Source organism: Physella acuta, unplaced genomic scaffold, assembly GCF_028476545.2.
Source record: "Physella acuta isolate Inbredline_101_S28 unplaced genomic scaffold, ASM2847654v3 ptg002592l, whole genome shotgun sequence".
Classification (NCBI taxonomy): domain Eukaryota; kingdom Metazoa; phylum Mollusca; class Gastropoda; family Physidae; genus Physella; species Physella acuta.
This window is the reverse complement of record NW_026734048.1, coordinates 1-21,524: the sequence shown is the minus strand read 5'-3', so window position 1 is coordinate 21,524 and position 21,524 is coordinate 1. Positions and strand designations below refer to the sequence as shown.

Genomic DNA, 21,524 nt, shown 5'->3' with positions numbered 1-21,524 from the left:
ATCATTCACAAAAATATAAACCTTTAATTCGGCATTCCTGGTAATACCCGATTGGTCTATCTATATATGTAAAAAACAATTCTAAATACCAAGTGTAAGAGGCAGTGGGGAATAATAATATTGTTACTAAAACAACTCAACATAGATGATTGTTTTTTCTGAGGTCATTGAGCGAGTGATGATTTTCTACATCCGCCTATGTAGCAACTTTTTTTTTTATTCATTTAGACAAACAGCGGTCTAAGCCATGGTATGCTATAAATAGACACGTGTAGTACAGTCAGTGTTATAGCACATCTTTGCTACACTCAATCGTCTGCTGGAATTGTAGAATTTCAGGGCACGTACATAATACATAACCAGTGACGTTTTTTTAATACTTAATTAAATTAACCTAACATCTAATTAATCATAAAATACATCAGGCGTTTCGTGTTAGTACTGTTCAAACTACAAGAGGTAGATGTATAATCTTAAGAAATCTCTCGAGTGTACCATACCCACTCCACCCTTCCCCCACTATCATCATGATCTTGCTAATCGATCTTGTCCAAGCAACCCCATACAGAAACTGACGGAAAAATAGATTTATTCAAGTGATCGGTAACAGAAACTGACGAAAAATAGATTTATTCAAGTGATCGGCAAAAGAAACTGACGGAAAAATAGATTTATTCAAGAGATAGGTAACAAAAAATGACGTCAAAAATATATCTTGTCTAAGTAATCGGCCACAGAAACTGACAGCTATGTCGATAGAATATTGTGGGACGCGAGTTCGGAGGGCAAACGACTGAAAAAAACGCCCGAGATCCGACCCAGCGAGCACTGGAGAGTCGTTGTCTGAGGGCAGTGTTATCTTTCAGTACAGCAAACACAACATAAAGCAAATCTTCTTCATCCCTCCAATTTTAACCGGAAAAATCCTGTCAACAAACCAAGTAGCTACTGTCTTTTTTTTTTTTTTTTTTTTTAGCTAGTATCTATTTTTTTTTTTTTTGTAATTTTTCTCTTTTATTTATTCGAATAGGACAGATGGATTAGACCTACAAGTACAGACACATCCATTTCATTCACTCACACCACCTATCCCAGAAAATACACAGCATGGCTTAACACACATCAATCAAGTGCACCAGGGCTTATACACAAAACAAAGAAATATATTGAGGCAACATAGCATTCAAATACCCATATGAACCCTCCCCATTTAATATCAGATCAAGGTATTTAATCTAAAACTTATTTAATAGAGTATTTCTGAACCTAAACAGACAAATGCCTAACACCCTTGTGGTTCCATATTAAAGTGTCAAAGTCACCACACACCAAAAGCCCAGGGACTCAAAATAACATTTTGGGCCCCCAAATTAGATTAGGTATTTTTTCTAAAAATTATTCTTTCTTGCATAGTTCCAATGTAAGCTCAAAATGTAACAAAGTTGGTCATCTGCATACTATCTCACCATTCAAATGTGTACATGAACTCTTAATTGAATTAAAACTTTCAATGTTGTCACTAAAACACAATATGGTAACATTCATACTAAGAATGATCAAATACATATCAATGTACCTAAAAAGTTTAGCCTGACTATGATCTAGTTACACTAACAGTGACTAGTTAATTCTCTACAACCCAGAAGGGTAAGGTTTCACCAGCTGATTAGGAGGCTGAAGCAAAAGTCATAAAAACAAATCACAGGGAGAGTCAAACCTTAAAACATGGTTGTTGAAACTAAAGAAAATAAGATTAACTAATTATGCTCCCTGCAAGTTTAATAGCTTTCTTATTAAAACAAAAGTCATGTTTAGATGAAAAGAAAGGTTATGGTACAATAAAATGATGGCATGGTTAAAAAAAAAAATTGCCAAAAATATGATAATCTTTTACTATGCATCATTGTCAAAAAAGTCACTCCTTTGATGCACCAATGACAAAATAATTTGTCAGCATAGATTGTTTTTATTTTTAGAAGTTATTTGAACAGTTGTGTGTGTAGGTCTCATATTGTCCAATCTGTGTCCACATGTTGATTCTCCGTCTTTTGCTGTTTTTACCCCACACACATTTCTTCTCCCATGGCTTTCATGACAGTTATCATAAATGGTTCATCTTTTTCATCTTTTTCATCTTTTTCTCTGCCAACATCAGTATCAGACAGTTTCAAATCTTCTCGTGTTTCACCACTATCGTCCATTAAGGAAAGGTATTTATCATCAATACTCACAAGCTGGTAATCTTGACGGTTGACCACTGGAACTGACATATTGTGAGTAGATGGACATATATCTTCGTATTTTTTCCCAGTGAACAAATCTATTCCAACAAGATGTACCTTTGCATGGCCGTGCTTTCCGGTTTTAGAAGTAGACATTTCAACTATTTTGCAAGGACGTCCTTTGAGAACAACATGACCATTTTTTCTTAGAGCGCTGCATTGCATGGGGAAGGTTTGGGATGCACCAGCATCTGCACCCTCAAAAGTTTCTTCATGATCAACCTCAGCCATTTGTTACACTAGAATTGATATTCAAAATTGTTTTAGATTCTAATAGAAATAAAATAATGTCAACAGTAAAATGAAGAGAAATTCGTAACTAGTATCTATTTATTTTTTTGTAACTAGTATCTATAAAGCTTCTAGGTATGTCGTTTTATTGATAATTACGTACAAGTTTGAATACATCGTTTCTTTCTAACAAGTGTCCTTTTAATAATATGAGGGATGCGTAAATTGGGATTTAAGCTGTTCCTTAAATCTTCTTGCCTTTCAAATATCAGATCTAAAATATAATTAACACTTTAATTCAATCAATTTAAAGGGTTACATATATATTTAGAAAAAATATAAATAAGAAGTCAAATAAAATTAAATTAGACACAAAAAATAGCTATGGCTAATTCCAACACAATTACCTCCCATTTTAAAATCATATTTTTAATTAGGGGAAACAACAAATATTAAACTAACAAAATAGCAACAAAAAGAGTTAAGTAAAGCATAAGTATCAAAGTATATCGAAATGAGTTGTAATTAACAGCAACGAATATAACTATATAACATATATATAACAATTTATGCTTGCAATAAACCTATTAAAACTCGCCAATTTATTAAGCATTAAAAAGAATAAAAACAAAACCTTTAACAATCTTTATAGCTAAAATGTATAATTTATATATGTTAGCCTAATAGTCACTTTAGTATATAAATTTTAGTCCAAATTTTGGATCCCGTAATGAGGGACATATAAAACTTAATGTACTGATATTTCATTCAGGTCAGGGGTCGACAACCCTTTAAGATGGAAGAGCCAAACGTTACAATTTTCAAAATTTCCCAGTTTCTTTAAAGAGCCACAAAAAAATTTATTTCAATATTTGGTATTAGACTAGGATTAGGTAAATACATTTTATTTTTTATTTAAATAAATACCCTCTTTAATGTGAAATAATATTTATTCATATAAAGACATACACATCTTTCGTCAGAATAATAAACTTATAAATCAAGTAATATAACTAAAGGACTATCCAAATCCACTTTAGCAGCTGTTTTTTTTACAAGCTTTTTTTTTTAATTTTTTTTTCTTTACGGATATCACCGACTCAGGAGGTGTCTCCCATTAGCCTGTCAGGCCTCAACACGGCAAACTCCAACTGGCTTGAGTATCGGTTTGAATATAGTGTATCGGTCACTTCTGTCCTTTGGCTTTTCTTCCACCCCACTTAACGCAGTGTAAACTTGTACATTGGTACTATCGAATTCACAAATTATTAATTACTGAAAAGTAGAAAGTAAAACAACTAAATAGCGGCATATGATACGCCGCGGGTCGGCTCGTATATATATAATTCTCTTCTTGGAGACGATAGAAAACACAAAGCTGTAAGCGCGCTCCCCACCACCCCCACCCCTACATGGTCTGGTGAGCTGTGGTTCACGCTAAATGGTTACAATCTTAGAGCCGGGTTCAGTGACGGCTATTAGGGGCAGATAATTTAGTTTGAAACGATTTTAAACTTAGGGGAGGTAACTAAGAGGAGTTTACTTTCACGGGGGGGGGGGGGGGGGGGAAGGGGTTGGGTAAAGGAGTTGGGTTATCGTCCTTAACGAGCTACTGATAGTGTTTTAAAGCAAATATTTTCATTGGCAGCGTTGGTACTGTCGAATTCACAAATTATGAATTACTGAAAAGTAGAAAATAAAACAACTAAATAGCGGCGTATGATAAGCCGCGGGTCGTCTCGTTTTAACTATTACCGACATTACTGTAAAGAAAACAACTTAAGAAAGATCTTCTCCAACCATTGGTTGCTCTAAGAATACGTTCTGTTGTAAATAAATGAGAACTTGGAATTCGTTACTTTACCAGACCATAAAGAAAAAGACGCCGGTAACTGGTTTAAAGACGCCGGCAAGGGAAGTAACCAAACTTGTTACGTCCAATTAGTTACCGTTCCTGAAGCCGGTTTGATACTGTCCAAAACGAGGGGCATCGAAGAATTTTAATAATCAATTAGCTCCCCTTTTGCAGAAAGTAGCGCTTACATGTAATAGATTTAGAAGACAAACACATAAAGAAAACAAAGAAGAAACAAGTAAATACATTCAAACAAGTATAATTGTGTTACAACTGATGTTTTAATACAAGTTCTAATAAAATAAAAATCATCCCTTAACACTTGTTGGGGTGTTTGTGGCACATCAGAGTAGTGTGACTTGGGCTAAGAGTCGCATGACGGCGCCCACCCCTACCCATGCCTGACCACCAGTATCGAGCGAGGGGGGCGGGGAGGGGGACATATGTCCCCGGGCGCCGACCTTAGGGGGCGACAAAATGGGTTGGAAAAATAAAAATGAAAGCTTGAGGTGGGGGGGGGGTGCAAATCGAAAGTTTGAGGGGCGTGCAAATCAAAATCTTGAGGAAGGGGGGGGGGGGGGGCAAATCGAAAGTTTGAGGGGCGTGCAAATCGAAATCTTGAGGGGGGGGGGGTGCAAATCGAAAGTTTGTCCCCGGGCGCCGGGAAGGGTCGCTACGCCTCTGCTGACCACAACCGGATGCCTCCATCTAGGTGGCTCGCCTTGGTCATGAACATAAGGCCGTGGAAGTTCATCTAGGAACTTTTGAACCCTGGCCGGTGACCTTTACTGGAAGGTCATATGCCCAGTGATGACGTGTTAGCATAAGTTGTTTGCTGTCCCCAGCTATCGAGCCTCATTTGCTCGGGGGTTCGAGCTCGGGACTTTTCTTTTAGCAAGTTAGAATAGCTTAAAAATGTCCAGAGTTCATATTTAAAAACTTTCTAAGATACGATTAAAAGGTGGACTTGTGGACCTTCTCTATGACGTCACGCTGGACCTAAACTTCAACGTCAATGTGGGTCGTCGTTATAGCGTTAAAGTTGACAGTAGCTATGACTTGAACCGTCACCATGACGTCATAGATTACCTTCGCTTTGATGACAGGTGTCTATAACTAGGCGGAACATTGTGCATGCTTGTTGTTTAAGTAATAAAAGAAATAAATTCTGTTTTGTGCAACTATGGTCGGCATTTGACCGTATTGAATCTATTCTGAACTTATATATCTACCCTAACCCTGGCTAAACCTAAGCTCTTAACATAATACTGTCCATGGCTATATCTTTAGCCTTAGTTCTAATTATGTTCCTAATCTTAATCTAGCCCTAATCCAGTTCCTATTTATAATCTAAAAGCTAGCTATTTCACATCCATTAATAAAATCACCAATTCGATTCTAAATCTCATTACAGCGAGAGAATAAATGCACATTCTATAACTAGACTTCAATTACCCAAGACACGTAACAGGAAAATCCGATCAACAATCAAGATAATTATCCAATTAGTATAAAAATCCCAAGCAAGTCTAGAATTTTCACCTGTTCACACAATAAACCTTGTCAGACGAGAATGTTCGAATGTCAGAATTCCAAAACATTCACATCACAGTAGCTACGGCTTTGCCGGCTCATTGGAATAAAGAGCTAAGGTTAGACAACTCTGGTTTGAAATACGCTCTACGCAACATGAAAAAGGCGACTACATTTAACGTTTCTCGTTAGTTCGCTGTGAGAAATAGGTTGGGGGGGGGGTTGTGGGAGGGTTTTATCACCTGTGGATTCCAGAACACCCCGGGGAGTAGCTTGGAACAATGGAGGTAAACAGAGAACAGATGAGGTGTTTTATGGGCTTTGATGCTCAGGTAAATACAAGGTCGTGGATGGGTTTTTGTGTTTGTAGGGAGAATTGTTTTTTTTTTAGATGGGAGCACGGGTTTCACGCACGTTGTTTTTATGTATATGGGTCATTCATAAATGACGTCACGCTTTTTTTGAACGATTTTTACTTCCCCCCTCCCCTCCGTTACACGTCGTCACAAAAAGCCAGACCACCCCACCTCTAAATGACACCTCAGCCTACAACCCCCCCCCCCCCCCCTCAAAATTGCTATTGAATTTTTCTTAAAATATCGATATTTTTCCAAAATCTTGTAAGAACTATGTCAACATAGAGTATTTTGATCAATTCCTATTACAATTTATTAAAACCGTTTCCTAAAACGCAAAATGACGGCTAAAACTCGTTTTCTACCATTGCTTTTTATTATGCAAAAGTGTGACGTCACACCATCTGAACCCCACCCCCTCCCCCTCATCACACACCGTCACAAAATTACGGACCCCCCTCCCCCATACGAGTGGGACGCCATTTATGGACGACCCCATAACACATGTAGTGTTATGGTGTGGACGGATGGTAGAAAGAAGTTAAGTACCATTTGCATCCACCAGACAGATGATGTTGAGTTCACCTATTTTATTAACTTCGGCATAGAAAGGTTTAAGATGGTCAGCACTATGCACAGCCGTCTTTACTTTCCTTAACTTGGGTAAGGTACTCATCAGAGCTGGGCGGACTCAGGGACGTTATACGGACTTTGAACCCGGGGATTCGACATTGAGACTTTCGGCTGAGCAGTCGAACGCTCTACCATTCGACCACGCCGTTGGTTGGGTGATCAGTGGCGTAGGCAGGGGGGGGGGGGGGGTTAGTATGAGGGGGGGTGCAAATCGAAAGTTTGAGGGGGGGGGTGCAAATTGAAAGTTTGAGGGGGGGGGGTGCAAATCGAAAGTTTGAGGGGGGGTGCAAATCGAAAGTTTGAGGGGGGGTGAAAATCGAAAGTTTGAGGGGGGGGTGCAAATCGAAAGTTTGTCCCCGGGTAAAAATTGGAACCCCCCCCCCCCCCCCTTGAGATGATCCTGGCTACGCCACTGTGGGTGATAGAGAACTCGACAGTTTAAAAAAAATCAGATCTCGAACTCGAAGTTTGTCGGACGTTCCTAAGTCCACCAAGCTCTGGAGTTTAGGTCTATTTGACTTACGTTAACGTAAAGCCGTTTATGCATAATACTGGTATGCCGTGGTAAAAAAAAAATCATTAATTAATTCATCTATCATATAAATCGTCTAACCCAAAAGGGGAGTAAACCTATAGGACTGCTCTTGCTATGTTGACCATAACACAACCCACAGATTAACCTATAGGGACCAACCTTATTAGCCCAGCCAAACCTGAGAATAACATTTGCCCCACCTGAACCCATTGTGATTCTTTCTCACTCTTTCCTAAACATCGTACATGAATTTCATCAATAAACCCAATGGAACAATAATAAGGCAATTATTCTAAAATGAAATTTTCTGAAGATAGATAAACACCTTGTTGTCCAACTTTGTTATGTCTGAGGCTATGCTAGTGTTTAAACATCTTAAGAAAATAAACTACTAATGCACATACAGAAATAAAAATTAAAGCGCTTAGGTATAGTTAAAAAAAAAATCAGATCTATCTTTAAAGGTCTGAGAAATTACAACTGCAATTGGACTTCTACGCTGCTGGACATAGTGCTGACCGCATTATCCTTTCACAGAAACAAGTGAACTCTACTTCGCTTGCCCTAAGGAACCTCAGGTTTGAAAAGAGAACTTTACTTTTTGACTGTTAGTTGTGTGAATAGATTGGGCGACGTTTAGGGGAGGGACGGGGGTTCTAAAACCTGATTTAAATTTTCCAGCAATTACCCCTGACCCCATTAGGAGGGGGGGGGAGGGGTTCGACCTATACACGTCACTCTGTTCACGCTCGATTGGTTGATGGCGTCTTCAGGGGCGACAGCCGTGAGCTGGATCAGATGAAGCATTCACAGGAGTTAGCTCATCTTGTTACCATGGTAACTAGCTGCGCTGTGAATGCTGAGCAGTTTGATGATTGCGCGACGTACCATACGAGCGATGTAAAGCACACATATCCTCATCGTTATCAAATGTGTTCCGCTTCATGACAATGTTTCTAACGTAACGGTCCATAAGGTAGATGAAGCAGAGTTCATCTGTTTAGGTGACAAGGTGGTATGAGGGTGATATATTTTCTGTACTATAGCTAGCCGCATTAATTTCACTCGTCTAGAGTTGGGTACTCATAATGGCTGAGTGGGCTCAATGATATCTTGAGACCATGAACATAATATGTGACTGTTTGATTGAGGGCTCTTCCACTCAAGCTGGCCTTCCCTACTATAAAATTATTCAAGTCCACTTGTACGAGTAACATGTAGCACTGTAAAATACTCTAAAAATGTACTAGAAATACTCGACATGTACACTAGAAATGTAGAAATGCACGAGAAATGCAGTACTAATACACTAGAAAAGAACTTAAAGTGTACTAGGTGTCAACTAAAAGTGCACTAATGAAAGGTACTAGAATTCATTAAAGTTTTACTAGAAATGCTGATAAATGTTCTAGAAATGTACTAAATTCACTCGAATTGCGCTAAACTGTTATTGGAAATACTCAAGGAATGCGCAAGAAAAGCACAAGAAATTATAAAAGAACTCTTGGAACAAACCCAGCCACTTTGAAATACCCAGCAGTTTGAAATGTGACACTCGCGTGTGTTTTTGTTTGAACTATTTTATTCTGTGTAAGAAATACACAACTCCAAAACAACCAGTTATTTTTTTTCTAAAATTTAAAAATCGGGTTTTCTATCAAAGGGACGCAACCAAATTCTCGGTAATTGCCCAGCGGTAGAAAGGGTGTTACGGGTCAGTTGTAGGTTAGATTAGAATAGGTTAGAATAGTCTAGAACTAGGGGAGAGTGCGTGTGTGAGTGGAGTTCACCCTACTGTGTAGTTACCCTTGTGTGTTTATGTATTGTAATCCCAAGGTCGAATGCGGGTATAAAAGGGCGAGTGAACGATTGTAGGGGGTCAGTCAGCGGGTTAGTTGCTAGCGTTTAGGACGAGGGTTACGCTTGAATGTATTTGAGACTGAATAAAAGTAGCGAACGAAGACACGAAGCGTTGTTGTTTATCAGAAACCAACCCGAACGTAACAAAGGGCCTTACACAATTTCCATTGATCACCCTCAAGAAGTTAAACAATTCCCCTACACATTTAAATCCATTGAGAAATGTGTCAACCTACAGACTTAGACAATGGTGTTTGCGTCTAAAATAAGAATAATGAGATCTACGTCTTGACCGTGCAAGTTTTTCAAAACCCTAATATAATTTACATACGAGAAAGGTTGGACAAACTAACCACTTTTTACGTTGTTTCGATGTTTAGATCAGTGGTTCTTCACATTTTTGGATGCACCGAACCCCATCGGTTTCATCTGCACCTTCATCGAACCCTTCTTATGAGTTCTATCGTCCACAGTGAGAAAATCTGATTGTGAATTGTGTGAGCCTGTAGTGTGTGTCTTGACCTTCGCCTAGCTAGTTTGGGTTGTGGGGGGTGGGGGTGGTCCGCACTTTGTGAACTGGGGTGGGGAGGAAGGGTGTGGACCGCTCCATGTGAATTGGGAAGGGGGGAGGGTGTGGAACGCACCGTAAGATCTGGGGAAGGGGGGGGGGAGGGCGTGGACCACAATGTGTGACCTGGGGAGGGGGGGTGTACTAAAGGTGACATGAATTAAATTTTAGATTAAAAAAATAATGTTATAAATGTTATAACAAAAAAAATAAAATTAAAAAATTGAAGGTTTTTTTTGTATGTGTGGGAGGTTGCGGGGGTATCGGCTTATATAACCATAGGTAAAATGAAATAAATTTAGGAGTAAAGAAAAATAATATTATAAAAACTATAAGCAGCCGGAATGATATGCTGAGTACAATGAAACAAATCAAATCAAACATTCTTCTCTTTCAAACTGCTATATCTATAGCAGTTCTCCCACGTTTTTTTTTTACTTTCTCGTATAGAGTATAGAGGAAGTATTGTAGGCGTGCACGAAAATCAAATGAAATATTGAAAGTTTTCACCGTTTTACACATAAGTACTTCATCATATACTAAGTATAGGATACTTATTTTAATCGGGCAAAAAAAATAAATCCAGATTTATCAAAATTTAGGCGTTTTATGCCTCACCCATCCGCATCCCCCGCCCTCACCCCACCTGCTATATATTTCCTATATAACCTTTGCTCCGCATCCGCATCCGCATCCTGCTCCCCCATACTAACCAAAAGGGACCTTATATACTACTAGCTACTACTTAAATTCAATTTTTTTTTTAAATGTGTTTTGGGTAAAATGGCCAATTTTTACCTCCCCTGATTATTAAAAAAAATGTACATAAATCAATATATTACTTGACGTTATGAGAATTTGAATTATTTTCCTACATTGTAATAAATTAATAATTATTGCATATTATAAATTGCATTTCCTATTTTTACTAGTAAGCAGTTTTTTTTTCATTTTTTTCAAATACAACAGAATTGTTTAGACTGTAATGACGGTAATAATGACAGCAATTGTACATTTGAATTGACAGTATGATAAGAATGCTCAATTATTCAAAAACCTTTTACTTTATTTTGATAGTACCGGTATTGTATTAAAAATGTTTTTGTCACTTTATTGGACACTTTGAATCTGGAAAAAGCAGCCTACATTTGTTTTGTTTTTGCTTTTTGTTGTGTGTTTAAATATTCTAGTGTTGTTTTCATTCGTCTGCTTTTACAAGTAGATTTTGCTGTCGTCTTGTATTAATATATTTTTACAAACATATTAATTTTAGTCGCGGATGGTAATATCATTCAGTAGCGTAGCGAGGGGGGGGGGGGCGGGAGGGAGGGAGGGAGGGACATATGTCCCCGGGCGCCGACCTTAGAGGGCGCCAAAATGGGTTGGAAAAATAAATTGAAAGGTCGAGGGGGGTGCAAATCGAAAGGTTGAGGGGGTGGGTGCAATAGAAAACTTGAAAGTTTGTCCCCGGGAAGGGTCGCTACGCCTCTGGGGGGTGACACCATTAAGTGCCGCACCGGGTGACACCCGACCTCGCTACGCCACTGGCTGCTGCTACTACTATCGTCGTAGCCGCTGCTCTTTACATCAATTAGAACTGGAGGTTGTAGAAATGTGAGCGTTACCCCACGGTGGTCGTAAATTAAAATTAAATTAATAGTTGTTTGACAGTTTGCTACAACATTTGATTCCGAGTTTTTAAATGGAAATAAGACAGGCTCGAAGTTTTCTCTACGACCACAGATATAAATGTGTTCAAATCTCCACAATCACGGTCCTGCCCCTCACCCCCCCCCTTTTTTTTTCCACTGCATACGCCATTAACAAATACGAATCATACAACATACTCATGGCCATCCCAGAAAGAAAGCAAGCACGTCAACACAAAATATGCGAACACGACTGGACAAACCACTGTAACTCACATATCTAGGTACATCACAACATGAAACCACAACACTGGGCAAACCACTGTAACTCACACATCTTGGTACATCACAACATGAAACCACAACACTGGACAAACCACTGTAACTCACACATCTTGGTACATCACAACATGAAACCACAACACTGGACAAACCACTGTAACTCACACATGTCGGTACATCATAACATGAAACCACAACACTGAACAAACCACTGTAACTCACACATGTTGGTACATCACAACATGAAACCACAACACTGGTCAAACCACTGTAACTTACACATGTTGGTACATCACGACATGAAACCACAACACTGGTCAAACCACTGTAACTCACACATGACATGTTAGTACATAACAACATGAAACCACAACACTGGACAAACCACTGTAACTCACACATGTTGGTACATCACGACATGAAACCACAACACTGGTCAAACCACTGTAACTTACACATGTTGGTACATCACAACATGAAACCACAACACTGGACAAACCACTGTAACTCACACATGTTGGTACATCACAACATGAAACCACAACACTGGACAAACCACTGTAACTCACACATGTTGGTACATCACAACATGAAACCACAACACTGGTCAAACTCACACATCTAGGTACATCACAACATGAAACCACAACACTGGACAAACCACTGTAACTCACACATCTAGGTACAACTCTTCTCCCCTTTTCATGGAAAAATCCTACCCTTGGCGACACGAAGTGCGGCAGAAAGTCTCGCGTTAGTTGAGAGAGAACGAGAGTGTGTTCGCACAACGACGACTTGTTATTGTCATTATCCACTCCCAAAATTCACCAAAATTCCCCAAAATTCCCCAAAATTCCCCTAAATTTCCCTAAATTCCCCAAAATTCAGTGTTTTTACCGGATCCAAAATTTGAAAATTCACAAGTAATTAGTTTGAAGATCGGCACTTAAAATGTTTAGCTCAGCACCCCAAAATTTGGTAGAAGATTATGAATTAATTGTTTATGGGGCATAAACTATAATATTTTATAAACGGTGGCCGCCGTTGCCATAGTTACCAAAGTTTTTCTAACATTTTTTTAAAATGAATTATTCTTGATAACTGTTTCAATACGATAAGTAAAATTGCAAGCTATTAACTAGCCTCAAAATTCGCAGTTGCGTTTTTGTTAACGCCAACCTCATGTCATTCTCAGCATTTAATTTATTTCTTTGTTTTGTTTTTAATGTGAGAAGTGTTGAAAATCTATTCTTGCAAAGATACGAAGAAACAAAAGGAACTAAAACTCGAAAGGCAATCAATTTCGCGTTTGGATATGAATGGTGCATACTACACCAAAATTGTGTGAGCAGTTTTTCATTTAACACGGTACGTGACGCTGAATCATTCCGCAAATTTAAGAATTCATCTTGTAATTCATCGGGAATGCTGGCAACATCAAGGGAAGCAGAGAATGGGTTACGTGTCAGCCAAAGTTCGTTTTCAAGAGATGCCCAGAATTCTTTTCTTTCAACTTTTTATTTATCTCACAATCAGATTCATCTACCACACTGCAGAGTTTCTCAAACATAGCAATATTTCCAAGATTTATTTTTCTTCGCCAATTTTGCAGCTTTGATAAAAAAAATCCCCAAAAGAGATAATATTCGTTAATTTTTCATGAAGCTTCGGGTAAAGCTTATGTTGATTTTCGAATAAATCTTTAAGTAATGCGACTCTCTCTCTCTAACGGCTCTTTATCGTTAAAGTATATTGAAATGTCTTGTTTCCCTTGCATTTGAATAACAAATTGATTTCATCTTTTAATTCAAAAACACGATGCGCATTTCCTTTTGAAAGCAAGCGTACTGTAGTAAAGAAAAGCAGAACCAAAGTGATCTTTATTAATTTATTTGCATAGTTTTTTATACAGACTTGTGTTTAGGACTACATTTTTAATATATTTTACGGATTTTATTAACAATGGAATCGTAAGAGTCTTGCTGGTGAGGGCATACCGGTTAATCATGCAATGGATTCCCCTTGGTTAGTGAGCTAAATCTTTTACATTTATCTGAAAGCCCGATTTAGACCCAAACATAGATGGCACACCACCTTTACAAACCACACTGCCGTTTTCTCATTTTAATCATCAAGTTTCAAAGCACGCATTTTTATTCTCAATGATATCTTCACAAAATAGCAAATCTGAATGAATATATTTCACATAAACAAAGACAAGCAACTGCGAACACGAACTCATTTCTGTTGATTCATCAACTTGAAAAGCAAACAATGGTGAAAGCTTGATTTCATTCAAAGTTTGTTATTTAACATCTACGGACATGTCTGCTATAAGCCGCTGAATAATATTATAAGACAGCGATATTTGTTGCATCTTTACTGGACTAGAATCCCCTAGAACTAATTTCAACATCTACAACATTCAGGGTTTGATGAGATTTTCTCATATTGTATGAGAGGTTTGTTTTTTTGCTTGGCCATTTTTAAAGCGACTTTATTCGATGCTTGCACTAATGCTGCGTTTCTTTTGTTTGATCAAGTCTCTGACGTTTGCAACTAGCTTCATGCAGACGAAAGAACTCCATATCTTTTTGTGTGTGTTCAGAATGACTCGTCTCAAAATGACGTTTTAGTTTTGAAGGTTACATAGACTCATGGCTGAGAACAACTTTGCACAGAACGCTTTGTTTCTTTTCTATTCCATTTCCACTGATGTTAGTAAAGCCAAATTTCAGATATTCTTTTAAATATTTATGTTGTTGTTTTTTGCATTGCTAGGACTTAGTTTACCAGTTGGCGACCATAAAGAAAACCCTTCCCGACCCCCAGGGGAATCGCGACCCACATTTCGAGAACCCATAATGTATACCCTTGTTGTGTGGTCGATGGTACGTGGATAAAGACAACATTTTACTTGTATCAATCTTACATTAAAAGTAAAAGGTTGGTCTTTTCCACATCCCTTCGACCACGCACGTTAATATAGAAGAAATCATAACACATCTCGCCGTCACTTCAACGTGACCACACATTTTCAAAATTTATTTTATTTAGGTATACTGAGGATTTAAAGACGCACAAAAGATGATAATGAAGTAGGCTAGAGCGGAAGTTTCTTGAATTTAAAGATTAAGAAATTAATATTTATAATAGTTATGTATTTGAGCTAAAGTAAAATGATTAATTAAAAATTTTAAAAATCATAAAATTAACCAAACGTTTCTACAAGAAATAATTTATTATCTTTTGTATTACATAAGTAACACTAAACTCTATTGTATGGTATGTTACTATTTGATTGTTCTATATATCAGCGACTTTTATGAGCGTAATTAAAAGTATTCTCCCTTTTTATGTACACTATATTAAAAATGTAATATATAAAAACTTAATCGCTAAAATAATTCTCATCTACTTTCATCAGTTTCTCAGAGAGGCGCAAGCCTAAAAGGTGGGGTGGGGGGGGGAGGCGTCAAGGTGGTGGCCATTTTCAGGACAATAACGCCTGTTCGAGATTAAGTTAAAGGATTAGAAGTGTATATTAATTTAAAGAAAAAACAACTCAACTTTCAAAATCATGATGCATACAATACAACCATTTTCGGCTACTGTGTCTGTGACTAGTTTCCTTGTAGCGTAGATGCCTAGTTCTTTATCGACCCACCGTAGGTATGCTTTTTCGCCTTCTTCATCACAATATCAGTTCACTTTACATGATTTTACATTTGTTTTTCGTCAAAGTGCGGGATGCTATTGAATTTAGTTATTTTTGGTCAGTTAAACTACAAAATGATAAAGTACCAAGTGATTGATGGTTATAAAGATATTCGCTAATATAATATATATATATATATATATATATATATATATATATATATATATATATATATATATATATATAGATGTAACTAGTGTAGTTACTAGAGACGATAAGAACGCAATACAGTCTGTCAACTATAGACACGATCAAGGCCAAACTGGGCTGATGCAACTGATACAGGGGGTGTGGACTGATAACGAACATAAAGCCATTGCGTAGCTTTGAGAAGCGATACGACAGAACTGCGTAGTTCATAGTCTGATGCAACGATTGGGAAGTATTACGAATACGTGGGGTATAATAGGACGGCACGACGATAAGGCGCAGAACCCAGTTGAAGACTGATATGTGAGGACGTGTTGTGGTTTGTGAGGATAGGAACGATGGACACGTGCATTCTGATATGTGAGGACTAGTGAGGACAGTGGGGGTCAGTTGGTTCATTGTATTCTTGTGGAGCATTGATGCATTGTTATGTGGAGCATTTCTATTAATTCATGTAATAAAGAGATCAATGTAAACCTGCACTTCCGAGTATCTGTATTGTGGTCGATGTTGTGTGCTGGTCAAAGATAGCACGAGTAAATACATTCGGTAACATTTGGCACTACAAGTAAATAGACTCGGTAACAGTTGGCGTTGTCAATACACTCGGTAACATATATATATATATATATATATATATATATATATATATATATATATCAGTGGCGTAGCGAGGTCGGGTGTCACCCGGTGCGGCACTTAATGGTGTCACCCCCCAGAGGAGTAGCGACCCTCACGGGGACAAGCTTTAAAATTTACGATTTGCACCCTCCCCTCCCCCCCCCCCCCCGCTCAAACTTTCGATTTGCACCTCCCTCAAGTTTTTCTCTTTATATATTGCTATTTTTTGCTTTGGTGTCACCCCCCCCCCCCCCCCAAATGGTGTCACCCGGTGCGGTCCGCACCCCCGCCCCCCCCCTCGCTACGCCTCTGATATATATATATATATATATATATATATATATATATATATATATATATATATATATATATATATATATATATATATATATATATATGTATACCGTTTGGTGTTTTGATCTTACAAGTGTCATACTGTACTAAAATACGTTTTATGTTGCTTATTCAACGTTCTAATTTTCTGTATATGCGAGATATTAACAGGGTAATTCCAAGCAGTGGGGGGGGGGGGGGGGGAGGTTGAAATTTTCGGGTGGGGGGAGGCGGACTAAAATGTACGGGGGGGGGGGGACACACTGGTGAAAGTATAAATTTTCTTTATAAATTCCATTTCGTTCGGGGAGGATGGAGGCGGTAGAGATGCCTAAAAGAAATTCTGAATCTAAATAAGTTTGGGATCGGGGGGGCGGGGGTGGGGGGAGGAGGGGGTGTACAGCAAAGAACGTTTTTTTTTCATCTCATTCATTTATTTCCAATCGCATTACAGATCAATAAAGCCAATTCATAGATTGATCGATTCACTGGCAACGGTTTTGGAATCAATGACTTGCCCTTTTCACCATCAACTCAAGAACGACAAATCTTTACTCTAGTGTTTTCCTCTAGCAGTCATCACCCTTTCATGATCTTCCACTAATCCGAGGCGAATCGTTTACTTAGCACCGTTAAGTAGGGGGGGGGGGGGGAGGATCAAAGTGCCATAGAAGACGAGAGTGAGCGAGAGAGTACAAGAGAGTACGAGATAATACTAGAGAGTACGAGAGTGAGCGAGAGAATACGAGAGAGTACGAGAGTGAGCGAGAGAGTACGAGAGAATACGAGAGAGTACAAGAGAGTACGAGAGAGTAGAGTACGAGAGAGTACGAGAGAGTACGAGAGAGTACGAGAGAGTAGAGTACGAGAGAGTACGAGAGAGTACGAGAGAGTACGAGAGAGTACAAGAGAATACGAGAGAGTACGAGAGAGTACGAGAGATTACGAGAGAGTACGAGAATATGCCGTCGACCTATTAATATGTGAGCGCTGTCATCTAATATAGTACTTGTAACTGTCTTTAACTTGTGAGGTAACTAACACTATCTGTTTTATTACTAACCTCACTGCAGCTACCATTTGTTTTTCATCTAATACACAGACACCTCACCCCAACACCTCACCCAAATACTTCACGCCTACACCTCAACCAGCCTCTTACCCCAACACCTCCTCCCCAACACCTCACCCCAACACCTCACCCCAACACCTCACCCCAACACCTCACCCAAATACTTCACGCCTACACCTCAACCAGCCTTTTACCCCAACACCTCCTCCCCAACACCTTACCCCAACACCTCACCCCTTGACCTCAACCAAATCCTCACCCAAAAAAAAAATCCTTACTAAACACCAGATCCAAACACCTCATCCCAATACCTCGCCAAACACCTCACCACAACATCAGACCCAAACAGCTCACCCCAACACTTCACCCAAACACCTCACCCCAACACTTTACCCAAACACTTCACAGCTACACCTCAGACAAATACCTCACACAAACACCTAACGCGTACACCTCATCCCATCTCACTACAACTCATCCCAACCCCTCACCCCAACACATCAAGCCTACAGCTTACCCAATACCTCACCCCGACACCTCCTCCCTATCCCTAACCCCAACACCTCAGCAGTATCTTAGAGTTCTAATTTAAACAATTCAAACCAATATTCAAATAACTGTAAAGAAAAACGTGGGTCACTATACAATCTATTAGTTAACTTTACTTCCGAAGAGCCTGGTATGTCGGACTCCCGAATTCCCAACATTATAGCGTAGGGAAGTGGAGATGCAAGACTGCCTGGAACCAAAAGGGGTCTGCTCTCGACCCTAACCAGATATTTTAACTTTAAGCTGCGGCCTTCACGTGGCTTTGGGAGAGTGCCATTAGTCGGACCATGCTCATGACCCCCCCTAATGGGTGCGGAATGGCTAGTGGTAGTCAACAGCAGCTGGAGGTTTTTGATCTGGCCGAATGCCCCCTACTATCAAGCTGGGTACCAGGCGATAGGAGGACGTCCCGCGTCTGGTGGGTGGGGAAGGGAAAGCCCGGTGAGAGCCGACGGAAGTAGCCAATGTGTGGGAAACTCTGTCGGGGTTTGCCACACTGAGGCCTGCCTGGCTAATGGGAGTCCAACAGTTTGCTACAATGAGGCCTGCCTGGCTAATGGGAGTCCAACACTTTGCTACAATGAGGCCTGCCTGGCTAATGGGAGTCCAACACTTTGCTACACTGAGGCCTGCCTGGCTAATGGGAGTCCAACACTTTGCTACACTGAGGCCTGCCTGGCTAATGGGAGTCCAACACTTTGCTACACGCAGGCCTGCCTGGCTAATGGGAGTCCAACACTTTGCTACACTGAGGCCTGCCGGGCTAATGGGAGTCCAACACTTTGCTACGCTGAGGCCTGCCTGGCTAATGGGAGTCCAACACTTTACTACACTGAGGCCTGCCTGGCTAATGGGAGTCCAACACTTTGCTACACTGAGGCCTGCCTGGCTAATGGGAGTCCAATCCCTGAGCCGGTTTCCGTATTAGGGAGGGAGTTAACTTTACCAATATTTAGGAGCCACGCTTTTCATTATAGTTATTTAAATAGTAGAGTTTTATTATATATTTAAAGAAAATCATTTATTTTCTCCTTTTAGTGCATTATTACATAAAAGCCTGTTATTAATACGTTATTTATGCATTTTAAAATTTTTAATACAATAGAGCTGCATGACTAAAAACTATTGCGCACCAAATGAACATGAAAAAAAAAAATTCATTTATCCAATTAACTCAAATTTAATGTCACATTGCATTGTCTTCGGGTCTTGATTCACGTGCCGAATTTCAGATAGATTGATCGGTTACAAGTACTTGTACTTTCGATCGCCCGTTTTGATCTAGACAGAGACAGAGAAACAGACAGAAAGACAGACAGAGAAAGCAAGTAAAAAAAAACTTGTAGAAATGTAAGGAAAGAGGCTTCTATAATATTCAAACAAAAAAAAATCACATATGAAAAAAATGCTCTAAAAATAAATTTAGTTTGGTGAAACCTTATTAAAGCTCTTTGCTGGTATGTCTAAAAAAACATACGCGTTCAATGCTAAAACTTTAACAGTGGTCTTATATTATGGTATAGAACGTACACCTAATAATGAACTCCCTATAAAAGGGACTCTATCTTCCATAGGTAACTTTGCGAAATAGTAGCATTATGATAAATCAAGAGTATGATTAAATTGCCACACATTAATGTATCAGGTTACCCATAACAAGTGAACATCGCTAAATTTCTTTATTTTTGTAACAGAAAGCTATGATAAGACAATCCCTGGGGAATCAATGTTATTAAAATGGTAGGTAGTTTGTAACAAAACCGCTCGTTTTTCAAGAAAACACATAGAGGCGAAACGTATTTTGAATATGAGAATATGATTTAAAGCTATCGAATTAATTTTTTTTTTAAATTGTAGATAAAATACCACTCAAAAGTTGAAAAAAAAAAATAACTACGCTTGGGATCTATTACATACAAAGAAAATGTCCATTTACCTAACTGAAACTGTTTTTAGGTTATCGTTTTCACACACACACACACACACACACACACACACACACACACACACACACACACACACTGCCACACACACACACACACACACACAAGCACCCACACACACACACACTATTTGTTACTTTCGTTAAAATTTTTCCTCTTTATAGGTCATCGCCTGCATCGCATACTTTCATCACTCTCATCTGCAGGCCGCTCAAAAAAAAAAAAAAAAAAAAAAAAAAAAAAAACACCTGCCTTAAGTTCTTTGTCTCTCCATTTTGACCCCGTATTTCAAAGCAAAACATCGCTCAATGTCTCGTATCTCAAAATATCTCGTATGTCAAAGCACTCGTATTTCGAGGTACTATTGTATAAAGCCATTTTATTTTTGCTAGACCTGTCGAGTACTTTGCTGTGGAGGGCAATTGCATTTTTTTTTATTCAGGCCTTTTTTATCGAAAGGAATACATGAAACCATAGAGGATCCCTGCGTCTTAGTGCTGGTGGTATAAATCGAATGTTTGTTAAATCTTTCTGTATATTTCAAATTGGTCACGTGATCACATTGTAATGCGATTCGAGGAGCCGTATTACAAACACTTTATCGTTAAAACCAAACATTATTTTTTTTTTTAAACTGCCATATGTTTATTCAACTAAATCAAATAATACACAGATTATTTACTTTTATTGAATGTGAAGGTCAGCACCATATAAAAAGTATGAAATTTTTATTTGAAATATTCGAACAAAGAAAATATAATTAATACAAAGACTTACAATGCTGGATCACATATTATGCTCTTTAATTTTTTTTTAAATTTTTTTTTGGAGTTAAAACCAAACATTAATAGTATTTCGTTACTTATAAGTAGAAAAATTCTTTAGCAGTGAATCTAATAAAGTTTCATATGCTTAGATGTTGAGAATTTAAAAAAAATAATAGTTTTGTATTTACACTGGAGATAAAAAGAAATAAATTTCCATAAGTTATCAAAACAAACAAAAATGTTGTATAAAGTATTTATTTTAAACAGCTATATTAAAAAAAATTAAAGAATCTTTTGTTTTCTTTTTTTTTTCTACTTTATTTAAAAGACTGTAGACAATGTATTTAGTGTTTTTTTTTCCCTTGAACGTATTAAAATTGTTAATGGGAAGTAACTGTGACATAAATTTAAAATGTTAAAATAATTATATTTCAAACTGTAAGCCATTGATTATATATCAACATATATATATTCATATATATATATATATATATATATATATATATATATATATATATACATACATATATATATATACATATATATATATACATATATATATATATACATATATATATATATATATA

The 21,524-nt window shown here is 38.2% G+C and overlaps 1 protein-coding gene across 1 annotated transcript; it reads right to left on the bottom strand.

Annotated features, from left to right (window-relative positions):
• Window positions 1–1,874: 1,874 nt before the first annotated feature.
• Window positions 1,875–2,537, bottom strand: LOC131933638 (eukaryotic translation initiation factor 5A-1-like). The gene has a single exon (XM_059290319.1). The coding sequence runs from the start codon at window positions 2,511–2,513 to the stop codon at window positions 2,058–2,060; it is 456 nt and encodes a 151-aa protein (XP_059146302.1). The 5' UTR covers window positions 2,514–2,537; the 3' UTR covers window positions 1,875–2,057.
• Between the last annotated feature and the right edge of the window lie 18,987 nt (window positions 2,538–21,524).

Coding starts and splice junctions, on each gene's coding strand:
- LOC131933638 (XM_059290319.1), bottom strand. CDS start 2,513: ATGGCTGAGGTTGATCATGAAGAAACTTTTGAGGGTGCAGATGCTGGT.